Raw genomic sequence first — 25616 nt, 5'->3', positions numbered from 1 at the left:
CAGACTGGCACGAAGTGGGTTTCTTTACATCTGTTAAGAGCTCTGCTCTTCATAAAGGAAAACTTCCTTGCAAACTGGCACGAAGTGGATTTCTTTACATCTATTAAGAGCTCTGTTTCTTTCTCTCTCTTGCTTTTTCCTCGCCATACCTCTTCTTAGGCTCTGTAAGGCAGACTTCTTGTCTTCTCTAGTTGTGCTTCTGCAAACTGCATCATGCTGCTTCTATTAATGATTTGATTTTAAATAATACCATCATAGGTGTTAAATGATGTGTATGCCTATCTGGCTTCTCAGGACTTGTCTCTCTGACCACTTAACATCTCACCAATGTGTAAAATATCTGTGAGACATGTTTAATTTAATATGATTCAAAAGTCTTACTCTTGACCTTTGTTTGAAGTCTAATAAACTAAAAACCTAAAATTCCTGGTGGGAAAAAAAGAAACTTGACTACTCCAGTTTTTTAATAACATGTATTTCATTTATTCTGATTATAAAAGTCATCTTTTTTATTGTAGAAAATATACACATTATGGAAAATAAAATTTTAAAATGTCTATCATTCTATTACCCAGAAATAACTTGATCAACATTTTGGTGCATATTTTAATTAATAGATTTTAAATGAGAAATGCTTTTCAGGAGTAATTAGATTCTACTTAGTATTGACAATTTTATAATATGCTTTTAAACAAAGTATTAACATTAACTTTTTTGGAAAATGCTACTTTCTGCTGTTTATAGCTGTATTAGCTATTTTCTCTGAACTTCTGCTTTAATGAGTTTATATTAGAGTTGCAAAAACACATTCTTTGAATGTACTTGAGAAGTCAATAGTCTGAATCTGAGATTTCCCACAGCTCTTGGAGCACCTGAGAGCACACTAGCTTCTTGCACGACTCTCTGCAGTACTTGCTCCTTCCTGATAGGATGCTTTTGCAAGCGTACAACTCCAAACATGGGCTGAGTGTTCAGTAGTCATTTGTGTTGAGTTCTTCAGTTTCATGGAGACTAAAATTAGGTTTTCTCTGTCACTCTTGTGATGTCGTCTGACCTTGACCTGCATTTCAAATTGCTGAGAAGTTAGCAAGCTGACTTTTACACTAGCCACATCAGAAATAATTGAATAAAAATAGAGTTATTGAGGTTGAGATTTTTTTCGTTTACTAGAAAAGTACTATGTCTTGTTCATAACAAGGCCAAACGTTTATATAATGTTCATTTAAAATATATCAAAAGGAAACAAAATAATAAAACCCACAGAAAACCCAAAAACATCTTACTTACTAAAACATCTCTTGATTTATAAATATCATAGTTTAGTTTGTACAATATCAGTAACTGTGGAAAGCTCCCAATCATCTCATTCCTAAGTGCTTGACTGACTTATAACTTACCAACAATTTTCTTATTTCAGAGAATTCCAAAAACATTTTACCTAGGACTAAACTGGAATAAAACTTCATGGTTGATAGCTTTTATCACTTAAATGGGTATTGATTTGGATAACTCATAATCTTGAGCATATCTTTAGATTTACTTTTTATCCTGAATTTATTTTTGTTAGTAAGATTTAGAAATTCCAATTTATTTTGTGCTTTATATGACATAGAAAAAAACACATTGTCTTTCCTGTACAAAGTCCACTCTTCAAAATAGACTCCAGAAGAAAACATAGAGGCTTATAACTTAGGTTCAACATAGGCACAATCCTAAATATTATTCAGATGAGCCTCATCTAAATAATTGCTCACCTAATATGATAATCACCTGTTAAGAAGCAGTCTCTTAAATGTCACTGTTGGAATCTAAACAATAGATACACAGGTGTTCACTGTAAACTTGTTTCAATTTTTTTGTATTTTTGAAAATGTTCATAATACCATCTTAGGGGGGGAACTCTTTTTGACATGGCAAGTATCCTAAATATTTACTCTGAAACAGGTCTTATATGCTCTATCAAGTTTATATTTTACACATCTCTAATTCGGCTCATTCTGGACTATTCCAGGACTGATTGCCCTACTAAGGCATGCTAATTTTTTTCTTTATGTGTATAAGAAGGATTCAAAGGGACCATTTGTCCGTTTTAATATTGTGAGCAGTACTGATATGTTTTATTGAGAAAAAGCTTACTACCATAGGTTACAGAGATATTTTTTCTGAGGTAAGATTCTTTCTGGTTTGCAAGCTTTTGTAAGGAGGCACCAGGACCCATCTCTGTACCCCTGGTCATGAAGCCCTTATTTAGACCCACACTGGGCTGAAATAGGAATTTCCGTACAAATGTATCTCTCCTGTGCTCTTTCCACTTTAACAGAAGGGTGAGAATTGACTGGTTGAGGCCAAATATTTCCCACAGGCCAGAGTTACAAACTAGCATTTCACCAAATATATCTCACTGGATTTGTTTTTAATGTTGATGATCTGAAAAATCATCTTCTTGGGTTGTTTGTTTGTTTGTTTGTTTTTTAGAGATAAGGTCTCACTCTGTCAGCCAGACTCGAGTGCTGGAGTTCAGTGGCACAATCACAACTCGCTACAGCCTCGATTTCCCAGGTACAAGTGTTCCTCCCACTCCGGCTTCCCAAGTAGCTAGGACCCCAGGCATGCACCACCATGCCTGGCTAACTTGTCTCTTTTTTGTAGAGATGGGATCTAGCCATGTTTCCCAGGCTGGTCTCCAACTCCTGGGCTCAAGATACCTGTCCGCCTTCGCTTCCCAAAGTGCTGGGATTACAGGCATGAGCTTCATACCTGATCACCTTCTTCTTAATTATATACATTTTTTTCTTAAATGTATATAATTAAAATGTTATTTTTTATTTCTATAAATATTTTCTATTCCTTCTTTTCTTGTTGCCCTGATACTTTAAATAAATGTAAGCCCAGTCAAATTTTTTATTACCCTTGAGTTTCAGTTTTTGGTTCATTCAGCTCTAAGTTCTCTTTGGGCATGAATCGTGTTCACCAATGACTACAAGCAGGCAGCTGGCATAGCCTGGGGGCACGTAGGAGATGCTAAACATGCATTTGTGGGTAGAAGGAAGGAGGGAAGGAAGGGAAGGAAGGAGGGAGGGAGGGAAGGGAAGGGAAGGGAAGGAGGGAGGGAGGAGGGAGGGAGGGAGGGAAGGGAAGGGAAGGAGAGAGGGAGGGAGGGAAGGAAGGGAAGGAAGGAAGGAAGGAGGGAGGGAGAGAAAGAAGGAAAGGGAAGGAAGGAAGGAGGGAAGGAGGGAGGGAAAGAAGGGAAGGAAGGAAGGAAGGAAAGAGGGAAGGAAGGAAGGAGGGAAGGAAGGAAGGAGGGAAGGAGGGAAGGAAAGAAGGGAAGGGAAGGAAGGAAGGAGGGAAGCAAGGAAGAAGGGAAGGAGGGAAGGAAAGAAGTAAGGGAAGGAAGGAAGGAAGGAGGGAGGGAAGGAAGGAAGGAGGGAAGGAGGGAGGGAAGGAAGAGAAGGAAGGAAGGGAAGGGAAGGAAGGAAGGAGGGAAGGAGGGAGGGAAGGAAGAGAAGGAAGGAAGGGAAGGGAAGGAAGGAAGGAGGGAAGGAGGGAGGGAAGGAAGGGAAGGAAAGGAAGGAAGGAAGGAGGGAAGGAGGGAGGGAAGGAGGGAGGGAAGAAAGGGAAGGGAAGGGAAAAAGGAGGGAAAGAGGGAGGGAAGGAAGGGAAGGGAAGGAAGGAAGGAGGGAAGGTGAGTGATAGGGAGGAAGTAAAGAAGGAAGGGAGACTGGTTGGTTTGATTAGCTGTTGAACAAAATTCCATGTAGGAAGTAGCTTCCTAGTCTGTATCTTTTAGCTGTGTTTATTTCGAAGCATTGTGTGTTTTTGTTAGGGTCACTTATAGAATATTTAGAAGAATAATTGCTGCCTCATGCATTTCACCATCCAGTTCCTGGTGAGACTTAAAAACCCATAGTTATAATTTTGTTTCTTTGACCAAAGTTTGTTTTATTTTCAAATATAAGTTCAATCCCTTAAGACTCATTTATAGCATATATATCAAACAAAAACAAGTCAAATTTGACTCAGAATTTTGCTATAAATTATTTTACTGAATATCATCTGACCAATGAAATAACAATTATGTGTTCTGAAATTACTTCTACATTTTTAAGGTGGTAAGTTTAACAACAAAAAAAATCTCTAATATAAAAATGGCTTATTCTCTAAAATTTAGAGGTAAGCTAAAGTTTTCACCAAGAGTCCATTATTTATCACTTTCCAAACTTGGAAAAGTCACTTAACTCCACTGAACCAGTAGAAATAAAATTAGTGGTAACATTGAAAGCAAAAACCAGAACCAGTCCTATTGCCTTATTAATAATAGCCTAATTGTGTAAATGACTGTTACAAATTTCTTACCTGGTCCTGAGAGATAGCTAGTATGTGGCACCCTAAGTTTTATATATTCTGTTACCAAACAAAAACAACAACAATAAGCTGTTTTCTTTTGCTGTTACTGAAACATCCGGATTTCTATTGTATCCCCTAGCACATTGTTACCTTTGGTTGGATGGACTGAAAAGTGTTGTGATTTTTCTCCTATGTAGAATATTCAGAGGAAAAGTGCAGAGCAGTGCACAATGCATACAAACACTGACAGGATCACTTTTCCTTAAGCCGAACTATACTCTAGGCCTTCTCTCTCTCTAGTTACCACAGTTGAACCCACTCAGCCCCTACTTACAGCCTCAGTCCCACCCCAGGCTCACAGGCCAATTTTGTCCCTAGAATTAGGAATTGAAAGATCTAGGGTAAGCCAGGCACAATGGAGACAAGATTTAGAGATAAGCAAAACTGACTTGGACTCACATGTCTGTCATATATTACCTCTGTGGTTTTAGCCAAGTTCCTTAACCTCTCTGAGTCTCAGATTTCTCATCTATAAAGTGGTGATAATAATGTCTGCTCGTGAGTTGGAAGATTAAGTGACATTATGTAGATCTTATACCTGACACCAATTGCTTTTCCTGTGAAAGTTCAAAACTTCCCTTATGATTTAATTCTTCAAGGAAGGGGACCTGACCTTTTTCATTCCTGTATTTACTTATATTCTAGGCATGTACTGGTTAACCTATAGGTTTTGCAATTAAGAGGGACCTCAATTTTGACCTCAGATCTGCTACTCATTGGCTGTATGATCACAGGGGCAAGTTACTTCAACTTCGTAAACCTTCATTTCCTCAGTGGTGATACAGAATAAAAATAACATAAAGCACACAGATAAATTATTATGAGGATAATATAATATATATTATAGCCTAAAATTCTGTGCAGAGTCTTCAGAATGCTTTCATGTAAGTTACCCTATTCAATCCTCTCAAAAGCTCTTTGCAATGGCTCTCTCTCAAATGAGAACCAAATGGATAAGACATTATAACTCAGCAAGGTCAATAAACACCACAGAATAAACACCAAATAAGTGGATGATATCATCATAGTAAAATGAGGAATTAGAAAAGTTACCCTGACATTATTATGATGTTTGGTTCACAAACTCATTCAGTGCACAGCAAGTGTCCAAGTAAGGAAGGGGTCTGAGGATGACAGGTACTCAGGAATGGGAAAGTTTATGACTGTTGGCTCCAACAAATGGATAACCAGATTTAACAAGGTATTGAACAGTCATAGAAAAAAATCCACAGCACCAAAATTTAGCACATGAGATTTTTATTTAGGGATTCTTGGTATTGGGGGTCTTTTTTTTTTTTTTTCTCTCAAGGGAGTGATTTTGTTTCTCGGCCTAGCAATTTCATCACTGCTTTTGCTTATTTGTAAGCATAATTCTAAAAAGTCAGAAGAAGCCATTTCTTTCCTTATTTGGTGCGTGGTCAACAATAAGGGTAGCATGAATTGGAGTCAGTGTTGCAAATGGTTTCCCAATTAAACAACCTGTCTCTAGGATCCCATAAGTTTTCAAAAAACAAGTAGAAATATTTCTGTATTTAGGAGAAGCTCACGGTTTTGAACAATCGAGAAATCCCATCACCTAGTTTTAGTAAAATTTCTTGCCACCTAATTTTTTTAGATCTTGTAAACAAAGTTCATAGAGTGTTTTAATGCTGCAAATAAAACATTAACATTTCTTCATATGATTAACCTTCAAAATATAACAGCTAATATTTTATTCTTACACACATGCGATATATAGATTTCAAATAGAGAAAAGTGTTATCTATCAAAACTGAAGACTGATATTGTTTTTGAAACTGATAAAATGGTATGCCTACTTACCATGCTCATGAAGTAACCAACTGGCTATTTTTAGAACTTGAAAATGTTTCTAACAGTATAAAAATAGTTTTCCTACCTCTCCCAAAAGCTTACAAACATCAGTAGTATGTGCCTAAAATTTTGTGCAGTTTTCAGAATGTTTTTATATAAATTACTTTATTCAGCCCTCTCAAAAACTCTTTGCAGTGGCTCTCAAATGAGAACCAAATGGGTAAGACACTGAAACTCAGCAAGGTCAGGCAACGATTTTCAAGGTCACATGGCAAGTTCGTGGCATAACTGTAACTCTAATCTCTAATCCCCTATGCAAGTGCTGCCCTGAAGATTTGCCCAATGGTGTTTTGATTAAAAAGTTAATCAATTGATCAAACAGGAAAAAGAAACTAAATAAGCCCTACCTGAATTACCTGTTGTGAATTTTCTGCCCCTATTTAGGCACATATAAGAATATAATGTAAGTGGTCCATCTTGTTTTTAAGATGCCCTGAAAATATTGGTTTGTCAATTTATTAAACCAACATAATTGTGGTGTTTATGTCTCTAGACTATTTGCTAAGCACTGAGCACCCAGATGAAAAGCAGACGTAATCCATGTTCTTACAGTGTTTAGATCTATCAGGGGAGCCAGACACTGAATAAGTCTTTACTAATGTGATGACACTGACAAAGAGGAAGTGCAGAGTGCAGTGGAGACATCACCTGGTGTGGGGAGGCAGGGAAGACTTCCGGAGGAAGTGAATTTCAAGATGTAATCCTATATCCACCACTCTTTCACTCACCAGTCAATAGCTAAGTAGGATTTTTATTTAAGACTGCATTCATGAATAGAATATTAAATAGAAAGATTTTTTATGACCTTTAAAATTTTCATATGCAGAGAATTGAACAAGACAATTAGAGACACCAGAAGACTTTTACACACTTGTTAGAAAATTGTGTTAAATTCTTTATTTCAAGTGATTAGTCTACACTGATTTCAAGATTTTTAAAGAATTTGAGTCTAGAAATATTTTTTGAATAGTTAGAAAAATATCTTAGGAACTTGTCAATCATTTAGTAGATACTCAATAAACATAAAATTTATTTTCTTTTCCTTCTATTTCTTCCTCCGTGATATCTTTCCTTCAACCCCATTTATCCAAGTATTCAGAAGGAGCTTTGTTAGTTTAGTGAATAGAAAAGCTTGATTTAGTTATTTTCCAAATTGCTAAAAAAATTCCTAAACATAATGTAGATGGAAACCTTAAGTGTCTAGTAAAACATTTTGATTCACAATCCGTAGTTGTATTGATTTTTTATCATTATATTTAAGCATGCCTCTTATTGATTGTTTTAGTCTATATCCTGATTTTAGCTCTTTAATTATAATTTGTGTCTGTTTGTGTCCTGGGTCATATATGAGTAATGAATGCAATTGTAGATGCTTAAAACACAGAGCATGCTTTCCCAGTGTTCTTCAGACCATAAGGTTCCTTCAATTATGTTAATGTTTTACTGTTGCCAAATCTTAAAATAATTGTCTCCCATTTCAGAACATGGATTAATTGACTTTTCAATCAAGTAGGCTCATATAAGGTTCAGAATGAATATTTGAAAGCAATTCAAAGAAAATTCTAGTATTATTTTGCAACACTTCATTTGGAGAAATAACTTACAGTTGATTATGATAAGTAATGTAATAAAAAATGTTTTTTACATTTACTTGTACTGAATGGACATTAGTTTTAAGGAGTACACAAGTCCCGTTGTCAAACTGCCTTTTGTCACACTCTTTTGCAATCTATCACTCTGAAGATAGAATTACGACGACACCCTCATCAGAAGTAGATGGTAAATAACAGTCTGTTATTTGCTTCCACGTTAACTTCTGCTGGCTTTGAGTCTGTAACCAGAGACTATTTCAAAATACAGCACTATCCTGAAACCCACTATCTGCCTGCTCTGGTTTCCTGAAGCAATGTCTTTCAACCTAACGCAACCCCACTGATATAACTGTTTATTTCTCTGAAGTTCAGTTCAACCCTCTTCCCTCCGTATGCCTGTTAACTAGAGACTTGATGTGCAAGTAATTGAATGCCTGTGTGGATTATGTTTAAATTATCCCACTCTTAAATTTGAGAGTTTCATTTTTATTCATAGTAGCTGTCTCCTATAAAGGAAATTCTGAGTTTCTGTGTCAGACACCGAAACCCAAATTTGCCATTTGTAACATCTGGAATCTTGGAACCAAAATCCCAGAAATATTCAAGAGACAAAAGAGATGCCTTATTTAGAGATCTGCAGAACATAAGAGCTAAGTTATTGGCAAGAGATGGACACTTTGCTGATACTTTAGGGGGGTTAGGACTTACATGGATAACAATTGGATGGGAGCAATGTTTAGATTTCCGAATCCGGTTTCCCTGGGACATATAAAATTAGTTTGCACAACTTGTAAACAATAAATTGTCCCAGGGATGGAACATCTCTCCTTGCTCTTCAATCGTGCTTTTACTAAAATTCATCTGGAAAAATAAACACTTAATAAATGACAGTAATTAGAATGTTCAAAAGATGTCTTCTTTGTTCTTTTCTACTCTTTGATACCCATGAAGTAAAAATTATAAACAGCTTATTGTAATATAAATTCTAGTAAAGATTCATCCTAGAAAATCATTGTATTTAATTTCTTATTTTTTCCAAATGTCTAAATTCTCATGTCTGTGAAATATTAGCCAGTTCTTAAAAACAATATTGATACTTATATTTGAAATCAAGGCTTAATTTTGCTCACAATTAATCTCAGAAATAAGTAGCTTATTTCTATGACCTTACTGAGGCCTGGTAACCTAAGTGGGATTATGTGTAACTGTGTGGAAGAAATGAAAAGGAGGCGGTAAGTAATTATTTAAGAAAAAGTAACATTAATGTTGGCAGACACTTCTTGTGTCTGTAACTGATTTCACACTGGGAAAATGAAGCAGAGTTTCGATTTTCCTGTTCATAATTTCGCATTTACAGTTCCATTGTTTTTATCTTGCTTAACTGTTCTAGATGTCTGCCTTTACGAAGCAAGGGGGAAAGAAGGAAATGTTTTTGACAATAATGAAAACGACAAGATTGGTTCTCCTTCCTTGTACATTTTTAGAAATAGTTGAACATTCCCTAGCAGATTCATTCTAGATTATTCGTATGTCCTTATAGTTTATCAATTAGATATCTATTAATTGAATATCCTTTAAAAAATGTAAATTGGTATGCAAAGGCAGTTAATTATTTGTGAAAATGTGTGCTGCTGGCTGTAGCCTGAATAGAAAGATGACGTTTTTCTTGCTATCAGTAAAATTGGGATAACAATGAAAATATTTTTCTGCTTCCAAAGTCATATACATAGACTGTAGCTTTTATTACAAATCAGTGACGCTGTTTCACCTACAAAATTTTAAACACCACTGGACAAAATGAGAGCTTTGTGTTGCCTGGAGGGTGAAAAAAGTCCATCTTTGCCAGCAACATCCCTTCCACTCTTAGGCTTGTCTTCGTGGCCTCCCTCCCCCTCCCTTTCAAGCCACCCCACCCCACCAGCTCTTTACACAGATTCCTCCCCTCTTCACACAGATCGCCAGTTATCTTACACTGTCTGGCTTTAGTCTCAGATGAAGACATTCTACTAAGCAGCAAGTCGTTCAGCTCAGTGCTAACTCTGCCAGGAATGTGTGCATTTCCTAAGAGCTGCCCAAAATGGAAATTAAATAGTTTGAAAGAATTAAATGATAATGGTAGCATTTCAGGCACCAGAAGGGCAGATTGGCATCAGTATAAGCACCTTTTCAGTCCTTCTTTGAGAACACCAGGAAAGTGGCTACATGTTTTGCCCATGCGAAATTTGGATCGCTATACAAAAGCAAAAAGACAGTTTGTGAAGTATTACAGTATTGCAAGTTGATTCAGAGAGAATGTGTTGTGTTTATTTTTGAACTCTGTGCTCCTCCAAGGTTGCTGCTGTTCAGGGCAGTTCTCACTCACCCACTTTCTTTGAGTTCATGTGTCTGATAAGGAAGAGGTGAAACTGTAAAAATGTTTCCTATTACTCATCTCCAAAGCTGATATGAAACCTGTAGCATTCTTAAGAACCCCTGGTGTGCTGGATGCTGTTGTGAAAATAAGCATAATGTTTAATGTCTTGAGCTTTTACTGAAATTATATGAATATGCAAGACTCCCTTGGTGTACAAGAGACAGATAGAGCTTTAGAGGTCTCAAAATTTGCAGATATGGTGATGTTCACTGAGCTCAACTATTGGTCAATTTTGTCCGGTTCAGAGAGGGTTAAATTCTCTCTTGGACACTTGAAGCCTCTCTAATCTTATCCTGGAGAAGTGGTGCTCTCCCTTGGTTTACAGTTGAGGTTACCCGCGGGGCAGTGTTTGGACACGGACTGATGAAATTACGCTGCATTGTTAACATTGAATACCACTCAGTGGTGAGGACCGATGACGGCACTAGGGTCCTTTGACTCCATGGGTACAATATCTTGAAATAGATGCTTTCCCAAAATGTCCTGGACTCATAAAACATGTGAAGGATTCTATTTGGCTTTCATCATTTATTTAATTTGAAAGAAAGTTGTTTTAACGGATTTATCAGAGTTAAGAAATGTTTCTAGGGAATAGAAAATGGACAAGATAATTGATCTTTGTTGTCAAAGTCATGCATTGTAATTCACTCTCTAAGGTGACGCAGCAACTCCTTGAGGGAAAAGCTGCCAAAAGCTCTGAAAGTGATCTGCCTGTTTTTCTCACACTGACTTGTAGAGAGGCACTGGTATTTTCAAGACGACTAAATCCTGTTTACATCCTGTGGAAGGTTGACTAAGAATGATATCCATCTCTTTTTAAGAGAAGTTGAAATAAGGAAAATTATAGTTGGCAGTTAGCTGTGTGAAATTTAGTAATCTTTTTCAGATGACCCAGTCATAGGCATGTATTTACTTTTTAAAAAGTTTTAATAAAGCCCTCTGGGTTTACAGTTTTTAAAGTTCACACTGATAGAAGGGTTTACCCACTTCAACTACACCTTTCATTGTGTGTGCATGCATGTGTGCATGCATGTGTGTGTGTGTTGTGCTTTTCAGGAGTGGCATGTGACTATGCTGTTTAATCAGGGCTATATTTAAAAACAAATTTTCTAGGGAGTGTTTCTCACATTAATTATGAGATAAGGCCTGAGTGAAGCAAGCTCTGTTGCAAAGGCCAAGTGTCATGCAGCAGGAAGTCCTGGCCATCCCTTCCAGCCCTGCCTCAGCCAGCCTGCCACCTCTCTGTCAGCGCATACTACTGCACAAAGGAAATGCCCTCACTCAGCTACAAGTGCCTCCTGCTCCTGCTCCCTGCGGGGCCTCAGGGCCCCAGGGCCCGGCACCAGCTCTGACTTCTCGTGGTTCCTGTGGATCTTGGCATCGTCCTTACAAATGGCTTTTGTTTGGGATCCTCTGGGAGCCACGGTGCCAGGACCGTCTACAGGAGCCAAATCAAGATTGCGTTTCTCAAAGTCCTACAGGTATTGCTCTTTTCCTTTTGTAGCTAGGAAGAACTGCTTAACTGCCTTAGGCCCCTTGCAAATAAGCCTTTGCCCTACGTTGACCTTCTAACTCCTAATGCTGGTTAATTTGACAATATATGAAATAAGAGCCAAGAAGATGATGCAGAAGTTGAAGAAAGTTGACTAACTTTAAAAGCTAATTTTGAGAGTTAAATGGCAAACTTAACAAAGCATTCATACTGCCACCTGAAAAACAGTGTATTAACTTGTCTAATGCCTTAATATAGTCAACCTAAATGTTAGGGAAGGGTTCCTGTTTGACTAACCAACAACAAGAACACTACAGTATTCTTTATAAGTGTTTCAGGGCACATCCACATGAAAAAATTGAAACTAATGCTGTTTCAGGTAGTAATTCAGTGTTAATCTTGCCCAGCAGAATTAGATGCCATGAATTCAAACTAAATATTTTAATAATCTTTTGTTTCTGGAAATAATATTAAAAATCTTGACCTCATGACTTCACTAAACTGTCAATGACTGTTTTACAAGAAAATCAGCTTATTTTAACCAAATAACTGGAAAAAAAGAAGATACTTTAAAAAATCTTGGATTTCCTTCTCATTTGAGTATTCTAGGTATTAATAAAGAGAAGATTGATTATTCTTTATTATTGTTTATAAATAAAAGCTTTTTTTGTTTTTTATTGATTAAAATTTATAGCACTGAAAGGTATCTATTTAATCAATAGTAAATAGAAGTGACATTGTTTGCAAAAAGGATATAAGGTCTTTCTTATTTAGACCAAATGTAGCACATCTGGAAGCTGCCAGGCCTATGTAGAAATGTACATTAACACAGGATTAAAATGTGTTCTGATTTTCCTGCATAGAAAACATTCAAAATTTGAATTAAAATGATTTATAAGGATTATTTGCTTTAGACAGTAAAGAAGACAATGTCCTTGGAACTTTTAGGGAACTATAAACTCAGAGAAATCAAATTAAAAAATTTGTTATAACCATGCAAAAGCAAACTTTGGCAAGAGATAAATATAATTTTTATTTGAAAAGAAATTAACGATTTATTACGTTAGTTTGTAACAGCTATAAAATTTGGTTGAAAATTTGAATTACATGCCTACTATGTGCTTTGCATTCTGTCGAATGTGATTCTCATGTTTATTATATGCTAAATTGTACATTCAGAACTTAACATCAATTATTTGCTAACTTTACTGTGCATATTTCCAATATATGGTGGCTTCTAGGCTCTCTTCATCACTGAGATCTGATCACAAGCTCTTTAATATCATAAATCTCCAACTGCTGAATAAAGTAAAAGCAGTAGCTTGATGGACTAAAGAATTTGAGAAATCTCACGAAATGCAAAGTTTAAGCTCTACTCTCAGTTTGGCAAAGATATTTTTATCTGAGGTGTTATGGTATGATAAAAATTTAAAGCTATATGATAAATATATGTTTTCAAGGTTCCTTTGGTCAAGTTCTGGCCCTTTCCAAAATATAAGCATTAGCAGCTAAGGATAACTTTTTCATGTATTTGAATACCTCACATCTGTAATTTTAACAAACTTAATTTGTAACAAGTTTAAGAGGTAAGGATGACATCTCAAATATCCATCATGAGCCCATTTCCTTTGGAAGCTTCAGAGACTTAGTCCTTCCTTTATTTCCTCTTAATTTGAATATATAATTTCCCACATAATAATTAATTTTTTATATGTGCTGTTTTCACTGTTTGGAGGTTCTAGTTTATCTTTCCAGTTGCACTACAAACTCTTTGAGGTTTGAAGCTTCTTTATATACAGCAAGAATGCCAGTAATGTCTATTTGATAAAGTATCCTGTTACCCTTTCTTATTTGGCATCACCCCATAATGCTTTATTGGCATAACCAACTTGATATGATCATATCTATCATAAGTTGAATTGAGTGGAAGGGTTAGGGAGGTAGGAAGGCAGTTGGCCACTGGCTCTCGCATTTCTGCAGGTCCCTCACTCATCCAAAGGAGATTATGCATTCAGCCACAACAATCTACTGACAATAATGCAAAAAGGTACTTATTATATAACTTAAAATTTTTATCATACCATAATACCTCAGATGCACCATGAGTGGCTATATATATATACAGACACATATACACACCACACACAGGCACATGCACGCACAGTTAAATGCTATAATTATCTTCTGAAGAACATAGTTTTATTGCATAGCATTCTTGGAATTAAAGGTGTTAAACTATTTGATGTAAACATGTAAAATATCTCATAATGTCACAGCCTTGTTTTTGCATTTCTTAATTTAAAAAAATATACAAAATCCTTAAATGGCAAAAGTAACTTAAGCTTATCTTGACCTTTAAGAGGCTTTGGATATGATTCCATTGTTGAAGCAACTGAAAGAACTGGACATTAGACAACATTTCTTCACTGAATTTCTCCCATATTTTTTATGAGCAATATTTTATATCTTGTAAAATCTTCAAATGTGCCTATTGTAGTGTCATTTTTCTTTGACTATCAAATTGATAATAATGCATGATACTGGGGGTACACTTAGCTTTAAGCTGGAATATTTTTATTTGGCATGGCTTTCGCTCCCTGGTAACATTCAGGCTAATGGAAAGCCAAGTCTGTAAGATATGAAATTCAATTAGTGTCTGATTTGTTAAAGTAATAGCAAATCATATACATTTAATGAGTGTTGACTCTTGAGAAATACAATCTTAAACAGTTTACAATGCTCAAAATAGATTTGAAAGTTTTTCAGCTGTGACAGTTTTTTGTCTTATGTGGTTGAAATAGATTTTTATAAAAAAAACAAAAATGATTAATATATAGCTTATTAAGTTTGGTTTGAGGCAGAAAGAGGGATTGAAAGAGAAAAGAAGAGGGAGAGGGAAGGAAAGGCAGGAGAGGGGAGTGGAGCAGGGCCGTGGGGAGAGGAGTGAGGAACAGAAAAAAGAGAGAAAGCAGAGGATTACATAATAAGGAAGCTACTTTTTCTTTGTGAACCCAGAAGAGAGTGCCAACCATATTTTCAGTAATGGGATCAGTGTTAGCATTAGGGCACTGCTTACAAAGATGAGTACTATTTTTGAGGGCAAGGTGCTGATTTATCTGCCTAGGTTCTGGCACATGTGTTTAAAGATTCACCTAATTACGTTAGAGCAACGCGCCCCCAAGTATTATAGAGAAGAAAGAGGAGAGTGATGTGCTCATGTTAAATTTGAGAAAACAATGTGGATAAGTTTATATTGGTTGTTTAAATATAGTACCTAAAAAAAGATGGGGAAAAACTATCTGGGAAGTAAGGAAAGAATCAAGGAGCAAACATTTAGCAAGCGTGTGGACCCTGACAACTCCAATAAGAGAACACTAGGGAATTTTGTATTTTAAAATACATTGTTGTTTAAAACTACAGTAGTGTTCAAGGAAACTTTAAATAGAAAATTACTCTTCTTGAGATGATTCTGTCTTCCAAAGAGAACAAATCACAAAACATTTCCTGCTTTCTGTCTTCTTAAAAAGGGATGTTAAAAGGAACATTTTACGTGATGAGTATAGGGTAGGTACTACGTAAATAGAAGAGAAAGTCACTCAGAGTACATTTGAATGTAGGGCAGAGATTATTCCATAGCATTCCACAGACCAGAAACAAAAAGTGTCTTCTAGTTTTCTTGCCCTTTATAGTAATAGGGGTCAGGGGATAGAAATTCTCAGAAAATCTCCAAATCTCATTTTTGCCAATTGTTTCAACATCTTTTCCTTCCCAGCATTTTAGCAGAGCTACCAAACAGGTGATTAATTAAGTACGTATGTGCATGCTTATACCTGATGTAGAAGGTCTAATGAGTAAATTTGTTTGATATGACGTAGACTGAACACTAGAAGGAAGGAGGAATGACAATCACATCAATAAACAAAAGCATAAATGATATCTGGGCTATGAAAAGATAAAGCAATATTTGCCCAAATAAGAAGATCTAGATATCCCTAAATTATCCCCTGTATTCTTAGGAAGTAAAGATCAAATCTGCAACTTTGATCTGGAAATTGTATAGTAGCAGATATGAGCAGGGATCATAGGAGAGTGTGGTCTCATAGCTACTCTTGGCCACTTCCAAAACCTAAGTGGTAGCACATCAGTGATTGCCCAACCAAACTGCACAATTCCCATGAGAAAAAGCTGTCTGGAACCCACATCTTAGAAAGGGAGTGAGCGCCACCTGAATCAGTACACTAGGACATAACTTTCTGCATACCCCAAGAATACCTCCTGTTGCATAGCACTTTTTAGTTTTCAAAGCTTTTCAGATGTAACAGATCTGACAACTGTTGTTTTTAGTGTGCCACAGCTCATCTCACTTAATGCTTTAGGGTAAGTGAAAAGGATGGATGTAATTATTATCAAATAGGAGAAGAACAATTGGAGGTTCAGGGACTAGAGACCACACACATATGTGGTTAGAAAGTCCAAAGTAGGCCCGCGGGGCCGGGTGCGATGGCGGCGGTGGCTGCACGGCAGCTGGGGCTGCGGGCGGCGGGGCTGGGACGGGCCCCTGCCAGCGCCGCTTGGAAGAGTGTCCTCCGGTTCTCCCCGCGCCCAGATGTGGCAGTTCTGCAGCAGAAGCATCTGCCACAAAAGCGGAAGATGACTCCTTTATTCAGTGGGTCCTGCTCTTCATCCCTGTGACTGCCTTTGGCTTGGGGACATGGCAGGTCCAACGTCGGAAGTGGAAGCTGAACCTGATTGCAGAGTGGGAGTCTAGAGTTCTGGCTGAGCCTGTCCCTCTACCAGTAGACCCAATGGAACTGAAAAATATGGAGTATAGGCCAGTGAAAGTCAAGGGGTGCTTTGACCACTCCAAGGAGCTGTATATGATGCCCCGGACCATGGTGGACCCTGCCCGGGAGGCCTGGGAGGCTGGCCACATCTCCTCCTCAACTCAGAGTGGGGCCTATGTGGTCACTCCCTTCCACTGCACCGACCTGGGAGAGCACAGTCCCTGGAGGACCCATTGGAGGGCAAACCAGAGTTACTCTGAGGAACGAGCATCTGCAGTACATTGTCACCTGGTGTGGACTCTCTGCAGCTACATCATACCTGTGGTTTAAGAAATTCCTACGGGGGACACCTGGTGTGTAACAGATCAGCTGCTAAAGCCCTGTCCCTGAATAATGAAGTAAAAAGACTGCCTTTATGCTGGATCATGTGGTATAAAGTTCTGGCCTTCTACCTTAAAAAAAAGAAAGTCCAAAGTAAGAACAATAGAGCTAGTCTGTATTGGACACTTACTATGCACCATGAAGCATTCCCAATCCCATACATGCATTAACTCAAGCATGTCATCCTCCAAAACAGCCTTGGGAAGTGCATCTAGCATTACCTTTATCTTACAAATGAGGAAACCAGGCAGAGCAAGTTTAAGAAACCTGCACTGGTATGAATTCTGGAAGTCTGTGTTAGAACCGGGACTGCTGGTCACTCTCCCACCTCCAGCTTCCTGACCAGATCCTATTAGCACACAAGGAAAAAATTCCGTAATGACAGGTATTATTCTAACAGATGTACTATCTTCTCTACTTAGCTCTGAATCTTTCTCTGAAGACAGAACACCATGTGATTTGTTATAGAATAGGGCTTAGTAATCAGTTAAAATATAAACTTATTAAATAATATCTAAACTGTCCTCTAACCTAATTGATGTTGGTTTAAAAGAATGCTAAGCAAAAGCATCAAAATAAAAATATTTTTATATTAAAAAAAAGAAAAAGGAAAATGAATCAGTGATTTTATATTGTCTGCTTCTGCCCCCTTCTGGGTTTTGCTTCATGGGCTTCCATCTGGCTCATTTCATCTGGCCAAAAACATTGGTCATGTGGTTGTATTTTACTGCCAAAATATTACTCCTTGGCCAGCTGTTCAGAGGAGCCAGAAGATTCTCTGAGCTAGAGAGGTCAACTTCATCCTGTGTCATGTCTATTTATTCTACTGGCATAGTCTTGACTATTAAACTAGGCTTCTTAATGATATTTCAAATTGTGAGTAATGTTGGCTAAATTGACAATGAAAAAATAATTAGTGTATAGGCAACATTTATACCTAAGAATAACAATACTGCTAACAACCATTGCATATTGTCGGAAAAGGTAGCATGGTGTAGGAGGAGAACTTTGGCTCTACAGCCGAACAGACCAAGCTCCAGTGCCAACTCTGCTGCTTTCTTGATTGGGCAGTTTTTCCTAACATCTCTGAGCCATTTCCATATACATAAATAGAAAATAAAAGTATCTACTTCATAAGGCCATTGTGCAGATTAGATGAAAGCATGTACATGAGTGCAGGACTACCTACCACCCCTTTCATAGCATTTTCCAAGTCTTCACTAACATTTCACAAATTTTATAAAGCTTCTTTTGTGAAATACATTTTCAGATAAACTGTCATCATTGGTACCTCTGTTGGTCACAGAATAGTACAGTAGAGCTGCGTTATAAATGGTTACCTTATAAGCAACTTGCACATACAACCCAGACTCACCTTAGAAAGGTAGTGTGCAGGAATGATTGACTGTTGGCTAGCTCTACAGTCACACTGCTGCTGAGGTTCACATTTTCACATTATCGCTTGTAGCTATGAGACTTTGGAAAAGTTACTTCATGTGCCTCAGTTTCCTTATTTGTAAAATGCGGTGTTATCAGGATTAGCTGTGTTAGCCATGTAAAGTGTCTGGCACATAGACAACACTAAAATAAATTTCAGCTATTATTAATAATAGAATGTAAGCTCCACATGGCAGCAATTTTTTTGTCCTTTTTTCCACCTTTGTATAGCCAATGCCTGGAAGAGTGTCTGGTACATAGTAGGTGCTTGGCGTATATGTATTAAATGAATGAACCTATTAGCAAATGTGTTCCAATTCATGGCAAGTGTAAGGACACTGTGCTTCCTTTTGCCACATTCATGGGAACAGGGGGTTAGAGATGAAGGAACCTGATGGTTCATTTGTTCAAACTCATTTGTCTTACATTGAAGAGCTTGAAGATCCTGAAAGGCCCCAGGGTCATGCAGCTTGATAGTGGCCTGGCCAGAGCTAGAACCCTAGCTCTGTGTGCTTCTGTGAAAATCTTTGTTCCATTGTCCCACCCCCTGACTTCAGTACATATGCCATCTAATTCAATGCCTTCAGTAAGGCAGCAAAAAGAATGAATGATTTGGAGCACACTTCTGGCAGACAGGAGAGAGTATAAGAGTCATAATTGGGCAATGACCATGGAAGGACAGGTTTCTGAATAATAGACGTATCCAAGTAAAATTATGCTCAGACATTTTACTTACAAGTCTAAAAATCACTTGCTACGACAGCTACAATAGGATTCTTGTAGGGAAGTACCACTTTGTAAACAACATTTTTGTAGAATGCGTTATATGCATTTTTTTCAAAATTGAAGGAAAGCCCCATCTCTAACATTCAAAAGAATCTGTTCAATTATCAATGTAGACTAGAAACAGGTAGAGACGGGAAATACAGTTTGAGTGTTTTCTGTCTTATCATGACAGCGCATGGAACAACCACAGGCAGAAAGATTACAAACTCTGCAATAAATATAAAGGTATTGATTTTATAAGGTAGCCTGCAGGCTATGGACCAGCACAGAGCTCTGTCAAATGTGCTGCCAGGAGATGTACAAAAAAATCAAGGTGACTAAAGAAGAAGAGACACTCCCCACTGCCAAGGGTTTAGAATCATGCTGTGGGTATTTCTGATCATCAGTGTGAGAATGGTTTTCACTGTTGTTAAAACCATACCATTTCTGAATGTGTAATAGGTATGAGTGTTTATGCTTAAATAGTAGTTTGTAAAATTTATACTGTTTATTTTCATAATGTTGATTTTATGATTTTCAACAAGTGCATTTTTGTCTTTAAGTCATGAAGTGGTTGAGCCCCCATCAAGTGATTTTAAGAGACAGTACCTTGACTGAGCAGCTGAATCAAGGCCTGTCTGATCTAGGCAGAGCAAATAAGGAATACTTCTCACGAAAGAGGAAGCATTCAATTCCATACACTTTACCTTGGTACTCCTTGTTCCGGAGCCCTCAGCATCTATCATGTTCTTTGCCACAGTCATATACCCACCTTCTATCTTGGCTCTCCCTCCTCCTAACTTCCATTACTTTTTCTACCTTTGAACTATAATTGACAAGCCTTTTTGACTTTGACAAGGGGCTGAAGAGAGGTGTCTGATTTTCCATAAGGCTGGGTTATATAAGTACACAGAGTTGAATCAGAGCAAAAGAAAATTCCATTGGCAAAGGAAGAGTACTATATGGTACTTTAAAACTTGTCCGATTGTATTATTTTATTTATTTATTCTAGAGGCAGGATCTCGCTCTGTCATTAGGGTGGAGTATGGTGGCATCATTATCACTCATTGCAGCCTCAAACTCCTAGGCTCAAGGGATTCTCCAGTCACAGCCTCCTGGGTAGCTAGGACTACAGGCGCACCCTACCATTCCTGGCTTAAAAACAAATTTTTTTTTAGGGTCTGTTTTGCCCAGGTTTGTCTCAAACTCTTGGCCTCAAGTTATCCTCCCACCTCAGCCTCCTAAAGTGCTGGGATTACAGGCATGAGCCATGTTACACAGCTCAAATTATATAATTCATTAGCTGGTAATAGTGTAAATTTGGAAGAAAAAACTAAAATGATAAAGAGGAAAGATGGATTTGTGAATAGAGTAAATATATATTACTGTAATTATGTTAAGCCAATCAAATGCAAAAGACAGTTCAAAGATAACAAGTATGTAAGTCACATTCCAAAAAAAAAAAAAAAAAAAAAAGAAGAAAAGAAAAGAAAGAGAAAGCTTTGAAGTGAAACTTTGAAAAGATAAGTTTTGTGGTGAGCTAAAGAAATAAACTCTATAAAAACAAAACCCTAAAATTATTATAACAATGAATTAAACATTCAAATATGAACAGAACAGAATGTAAAAGATCATTCAGGCAGTAAATGTTCACAACCAGCTCTCCATGGGGGAGGGGGAAGGCACTATTTGTAGTAACTGCTTATTTCTGTGCAAAAAAATTCTCTCACCCGCCCATTTCAAACTGCAGAGGTCACTAAATGTGGAGTTGGCAAGAGATACATAGTACTATATACGGTGTTTCTATCATATAGATACAATAGACATAAATTGCCCCCAAAACGTAATAATAGTAAAATGTAACCAAATCATTCAGAGGTTATGAGTTTTGAATACTTATTTCCATTGTTTTTAATGTAATTTAATTATAATTAACAACTTTTATGTAATTTAATTTTTAATAACTGTTGGGTGTTAACAACTGACTTATAAATACTCCTAAAAATGTAACAGGATGTAGTGAGGGACAAAATGGATGTGGTCTTTGCTTTCATCAAGTTTACATTCTGGTAGAGGAAGAGAGAAAATTAGTTAACAATAAATAAAATAAATAGAGACTGAGATGAGAAGTTCTGCTTGGGGAAGCCAGGGAAGCCTTTTTAAAGAAACTGATAATTTATTTGCATATAAGTTCAGACATATCCATTCCATACATCTGTGAGTACATTTGTAGTTCTAGCCATGAAACTCAGAATTGCACAACGTCAATGGAACCATATAAATATTGACCTCATTACTGACTTGTTTTCAGTCTCTATAGTCTCTTGAGTGAATTTGCCTTTGCTTCTCTGTTATTATAAAAATACAATGAGGGAAAGTAAAACAAGGAGGAAGATGAAAAGATGTAGGGGAAGGAGGAGCAGTTTACAATATACTTTCTATTACATTGTTTCACACTATCTCAAAAATTTTTATACATAGAAAATACTAAAGCAAAGAAAATTGGAATTTAAAAAGCAATAGCAGTAGTAATAGCCCTATAGTAGGAACCTTGTTTTGTTTGAAATATCTGTCCGTGACTGCCTACAAAACATAACCATCATAAGCTAAGAGTAATTATGAGATTATTTTTTTATTTTCAAAGAAATAATACAAATTTTTAAATCTTGAATTAAAAGGAAAGCTAGCCGGATGAAACTTTTCCAACACATGAAGTTTTAGGATAGTGCCCATAAATATTATGCTTCTAATGCTTGTCACTTGATCCATTTTTGGCAATTAACTTGCCTTTAATTGATTTGTGGATTACCCACTGGAAGTTGCTATGGATAAAGGAATGTAGTGACAGAGTTTGTTTATATAGGGTAACAAAATAGACTGGCTGGGAGGAGGGGTTTAACTGCAAAATATCCTTGATTTTCAGGAATTTTTCTTTTCACATAATGGCAGTGTTTAGACAAAGAATGGAAAATTAGATGAATCTGATTAATGTTCTCATCCAAACGGAAGATTTATGTCCTGTTTAAGAATCACATTAATTTGATGACGTAAGTACATTCTCTAGTGAAAGAGTGGCCACTTGAGTAGAGGAAAAAAACAAGCAAAAAACCTCCTTCTGCCATCTTCAGGTTGTACCTGATGAAAAGCTTTTATTTGTGGGTTCTATGAAGTATCACTGCCCTGATCTCAGATGAACTAAAAGATGACAACATTTCATTACTCAAATAATTGTTTATCTCACATCTTAACTGGTTCTAGAAAAGGACTATATATTTTCATCCTAACTTTCCTCAGTTTCTTTTTATAAAGTTCAAAATGCCTTGAGTAGAGGTGTTCAGGAGGTTCTCAGTGGCACTGCCACTCACTGGTGGGGACGTTTTTGTTCTCTGTCCTCCCGTGTAGAAGATGACAAGGATGGCTTTGTACAACTTCTGTTGTATGCGCTGCTTTTCAACCCCTTGGATGAGATACTCAGGGACAAGGAACATCAGGTTTTTTCCTGAAAGCAAATCCATATAAACTGAAACAACATAAACCTTAAGGAGGTCTGACACACCAAAATGCCAAGAAAGGAAAGAAGAAATTATTATCAGTAGGGGAAACAAATTATCCTGTATTTTGGAGTGAATTTAAAAGGCCTATTGTTTGTTTTAACACTATACGACTTAAAAAAAAAAAAAAAAAAAAAAAAAAAAGTCTTGCAGTCTTGCCTTCCTCATGTTGGTTGGAATGGAAAGGATTCTCTTTCTTTGCTGTTTATATATAACCCTTAGCACTCTACAAGGATCTAATTGGTATAAAATAATGGGTGTGAATGTGCCACTAAGTGAGAAAAAATGCTTAGCCATTTTTACTCATATAACCAACATCTAGATCAAAATCAAAATATTACCAGCTCCAAGGGCACCCATTTATGCTTCTTTCCAGTCACTATACACCCAAAGATAACCACTAACTGACTTCCAATAGCATAGATTTGACTACTTTTAAATTTTATATGAATGAAATTGTACAATGTCAACTCTTACTTTATTTCAGTCAATATTGTGTTTATGGGACTCATTCATATTGTTTTGTGCATTCTTCATTCTCATTGTGTTAATATTGCACCAAGTGGATATGCTACAATTTACTTACTCATTCTATTGTTGATGGATAGTTATGTATTCCAGTTTTAGGCCATTATGAATTAGAGTTGTAATGAACATTACTGGATATGTCACTTGGTAAACAAATGTACATGTAGTGTTGCAGGGTTTTGTGCATACATGTGGGTTTGGGTATATCCCAAGGGGTAGGATTTCTGGGTCGAAGGTTGTGCCTTTAACTTTAGATATTGCCAAATGTGTTTCCAAACTGCTTGCCACATTTATGTCGCCACCAAAGTGATGTTTCAGTTCTCTACATTTTTACAAAGTATAGGTCATCCATTTTCAGTGATGGCATCTTAATAAATGTTTGCCTAGTAATAACAATGTCATCATGCCTTTTATGTATGCGGTTGGGTCTTTTAATCTTTAGGACCTGTTTTTCCAGGAATAGTGTGGGTAACAGGGAGCCATTCACACTCTGTCTGTTTCTCCTCTTGATGAATACTATGTAACTGTGAAATAAGTGACTAAAATAAGAAACAATCTGATATGCAGAAATAGAGTTTTCCCTGTTTGGTCCATATGCAGCTTAAATATGTGATGTTATTCTACATTTTATCCAGATTCATTTTTCAAACGAATAGTAATCATTGTTAGCAAAAACCAATAAATAATCTTTTATTCTGTTTGAAAATTTCCATCTCCTACTTTGAGTTCTTGCTATATTTCCTGTGCTCACTTTAAATCAGGTTTTCCTTCCCATATATTATTTCTTGGAAAATATGTTTTGAACTTTTCCTAAACCACCTTAACCTGTTGAAAAAACATTAGTAAATGCATAGCCAATGTAAGGCATGCTAAAATAAATGTGTATTGCTTTTTCAAGATTTTATTTACCCGTGCATTTAAAGAAGTTTTTTTTCCTTCATTTTCTTTCTTTTTTGACATTATAGTCATTATGTCTTTTTAATGTTAAGATTCTGGCGATGTGTGTATTCCTAATTTTTTATGTCACCTCCTCCGAAGCTCACCGTAACTGATTGATGATATCAATCCGGCTTCTGGCCTGTCAAGTTAGTTGACCTGGTTCAGTTTGTACCATGTCAAAATGTGATCATTCATTATTAGGTGATGTCCAGAAAAAATAGTGTGTGCGATAACTGTGGGTCCCATTTCTTAAAGCTTTCAAAATCCAATCTTAAGGCTCTCTGCTTTGTGGCATATTAGGGAACATAAATAAACATTAGGGCAATATCAAATGTATTCTAAGGGTTTCATGATGTAAAACATCACTTTATTACCAGACAGATACTTCACATCGTGAAATTTGAGAAAGTATATGAGGTGGGACACAGTGGTTTACCATGTAATCCTAGCACTTTGGGAGACTGAGGTGGGAGGGTCGCCTGAGTCCAAGAGTTTGAGACCAGCCTGTGCTACAGAGTGAGACCCCCATTTCTACAAAATTTAAACAATTAGTAGGGTATGTTGGTACCTTCCTGTAGTCTCAGCTACTCTAGAGGCTGAGGGAGGATTGCTTGAGCCTGGGAGGTCGAGGCTGCAGTGAATGTGATCACAGGGCTGCACTCCAACCTGGGCAACACAGTGAGACCCCATCTCTGAAAAAAAGAAAAAGTATGTAATTTTTACATAAGAGTCACTTGATTCAGAAACTGGGAAAGGTGTTAAGGATGTATTATATTGTCTTTCAAAGTTTAGTATTATCTTAGTGGCCTCTGAAAGTTGTTACTATATTTGAGTTTTGCCTTTAGATTTTTTCAGAAATAAGGATTTCTAAAAAATATAATCCTCAAACCCAGTGTTCTTCAGTACCCAAATAATTTCTCACTAAATGGAATTATATAGTAATTCCTGCTAAATGTCATGTTAATTCTCTCAGATTACTAAAATGTTGTTTTTCAATACATACCAAATAGCAGCTTAGAAGAGCTAACTTTTTTGTCAGTGATAAATGTGACATGGTAAATTAAAATCCAGGGCATTTATTTTAACCAGTATTTTTAACCTATCAAATATTTTAGCAAAACTACTAAAGAAAAACAGAATGGTTCATCTTTCCTTCAACTGCCTATTGTTCTGTCCACTACAAGGCACAATAGCAAGATACGAAAGCAAAAGGGGTACCCCTTTATAAAATCATCAGATCTTGTGAGACTTATTTACTATCATGAGAACAGTACGGGTGATACCACCCCCATGATTAACTTCTCTCCCAGCGGGTCCCTCCCACAACATGAGGAACTGGGGGAGCTACAGTTCAAGATGAGATTTGGGTAAGGACACAGCCAAACCATATCACTAATGCACTAACAGAAGACCTACACACAAATAATTTTTATAAGTGTTCAACGTAAATATCTATAG

At 36.8% G+C, this 25616-nt stretch overlaps 1 protein-coding gene and 1 pseudogene across 5 annotated transcripts in view; both read left to right on the top strand.

Annotated features, from left to right (window-relative positions):
• Positions 1-25616, top strand: part of PDE4D (phosphodiesterase 4D, cAMP-specific) — a 1430592-nt gene that overhangs the window by 1029402 nt on the left and 375574 nt on the right. Inside the window, exon 1 of one of the 4 annotated variants that reach the window (XM_011998021.1) lies at positions 11545-11762. The exons of the other annotated variants lie outside the window; for them this stretch is intronic. Within the exon in view, the coding sequence (XP_011853411.1) occupies positions 11674-11762 (89 nt within the window). The 5' untranslated portion in view covers positions 11545-11673. Of the gene's footprint in view, positions 1-11544; positions 11763-25616 lie in introns of those variants that run through there. 4 annotated transcript variants of the gene reach the window in all.
• On the top strand, positions 16261-17020 carry LOC105552357 (annotated as a pseudogene). The gene has a single exon (XR_001007995.1). The product of XR_001007995.1 is annotated as a surfeit locus protein 1 pseudogene (transcript).

The sequence above is a fragment of the Mandrillus leucophaeus genome, unplaced genomic scaffold (assembly GCF_000951045.1).
Source record: "Mandrillus leucophaeus isolate KB7577 unplaced genomic scaffold, Mleu.le_1.0 Scaffold1150, whole genome shotgun sequence".
NCBI lineage: Eukaryota > Metazoa > Chordata > Mammalia > Primates > Cercopithecidae > Mandrillus > Mandrillus leucophaeus.
This window is presented reverse-complemented; position numbering and strand designations above follow the sequence as displayed.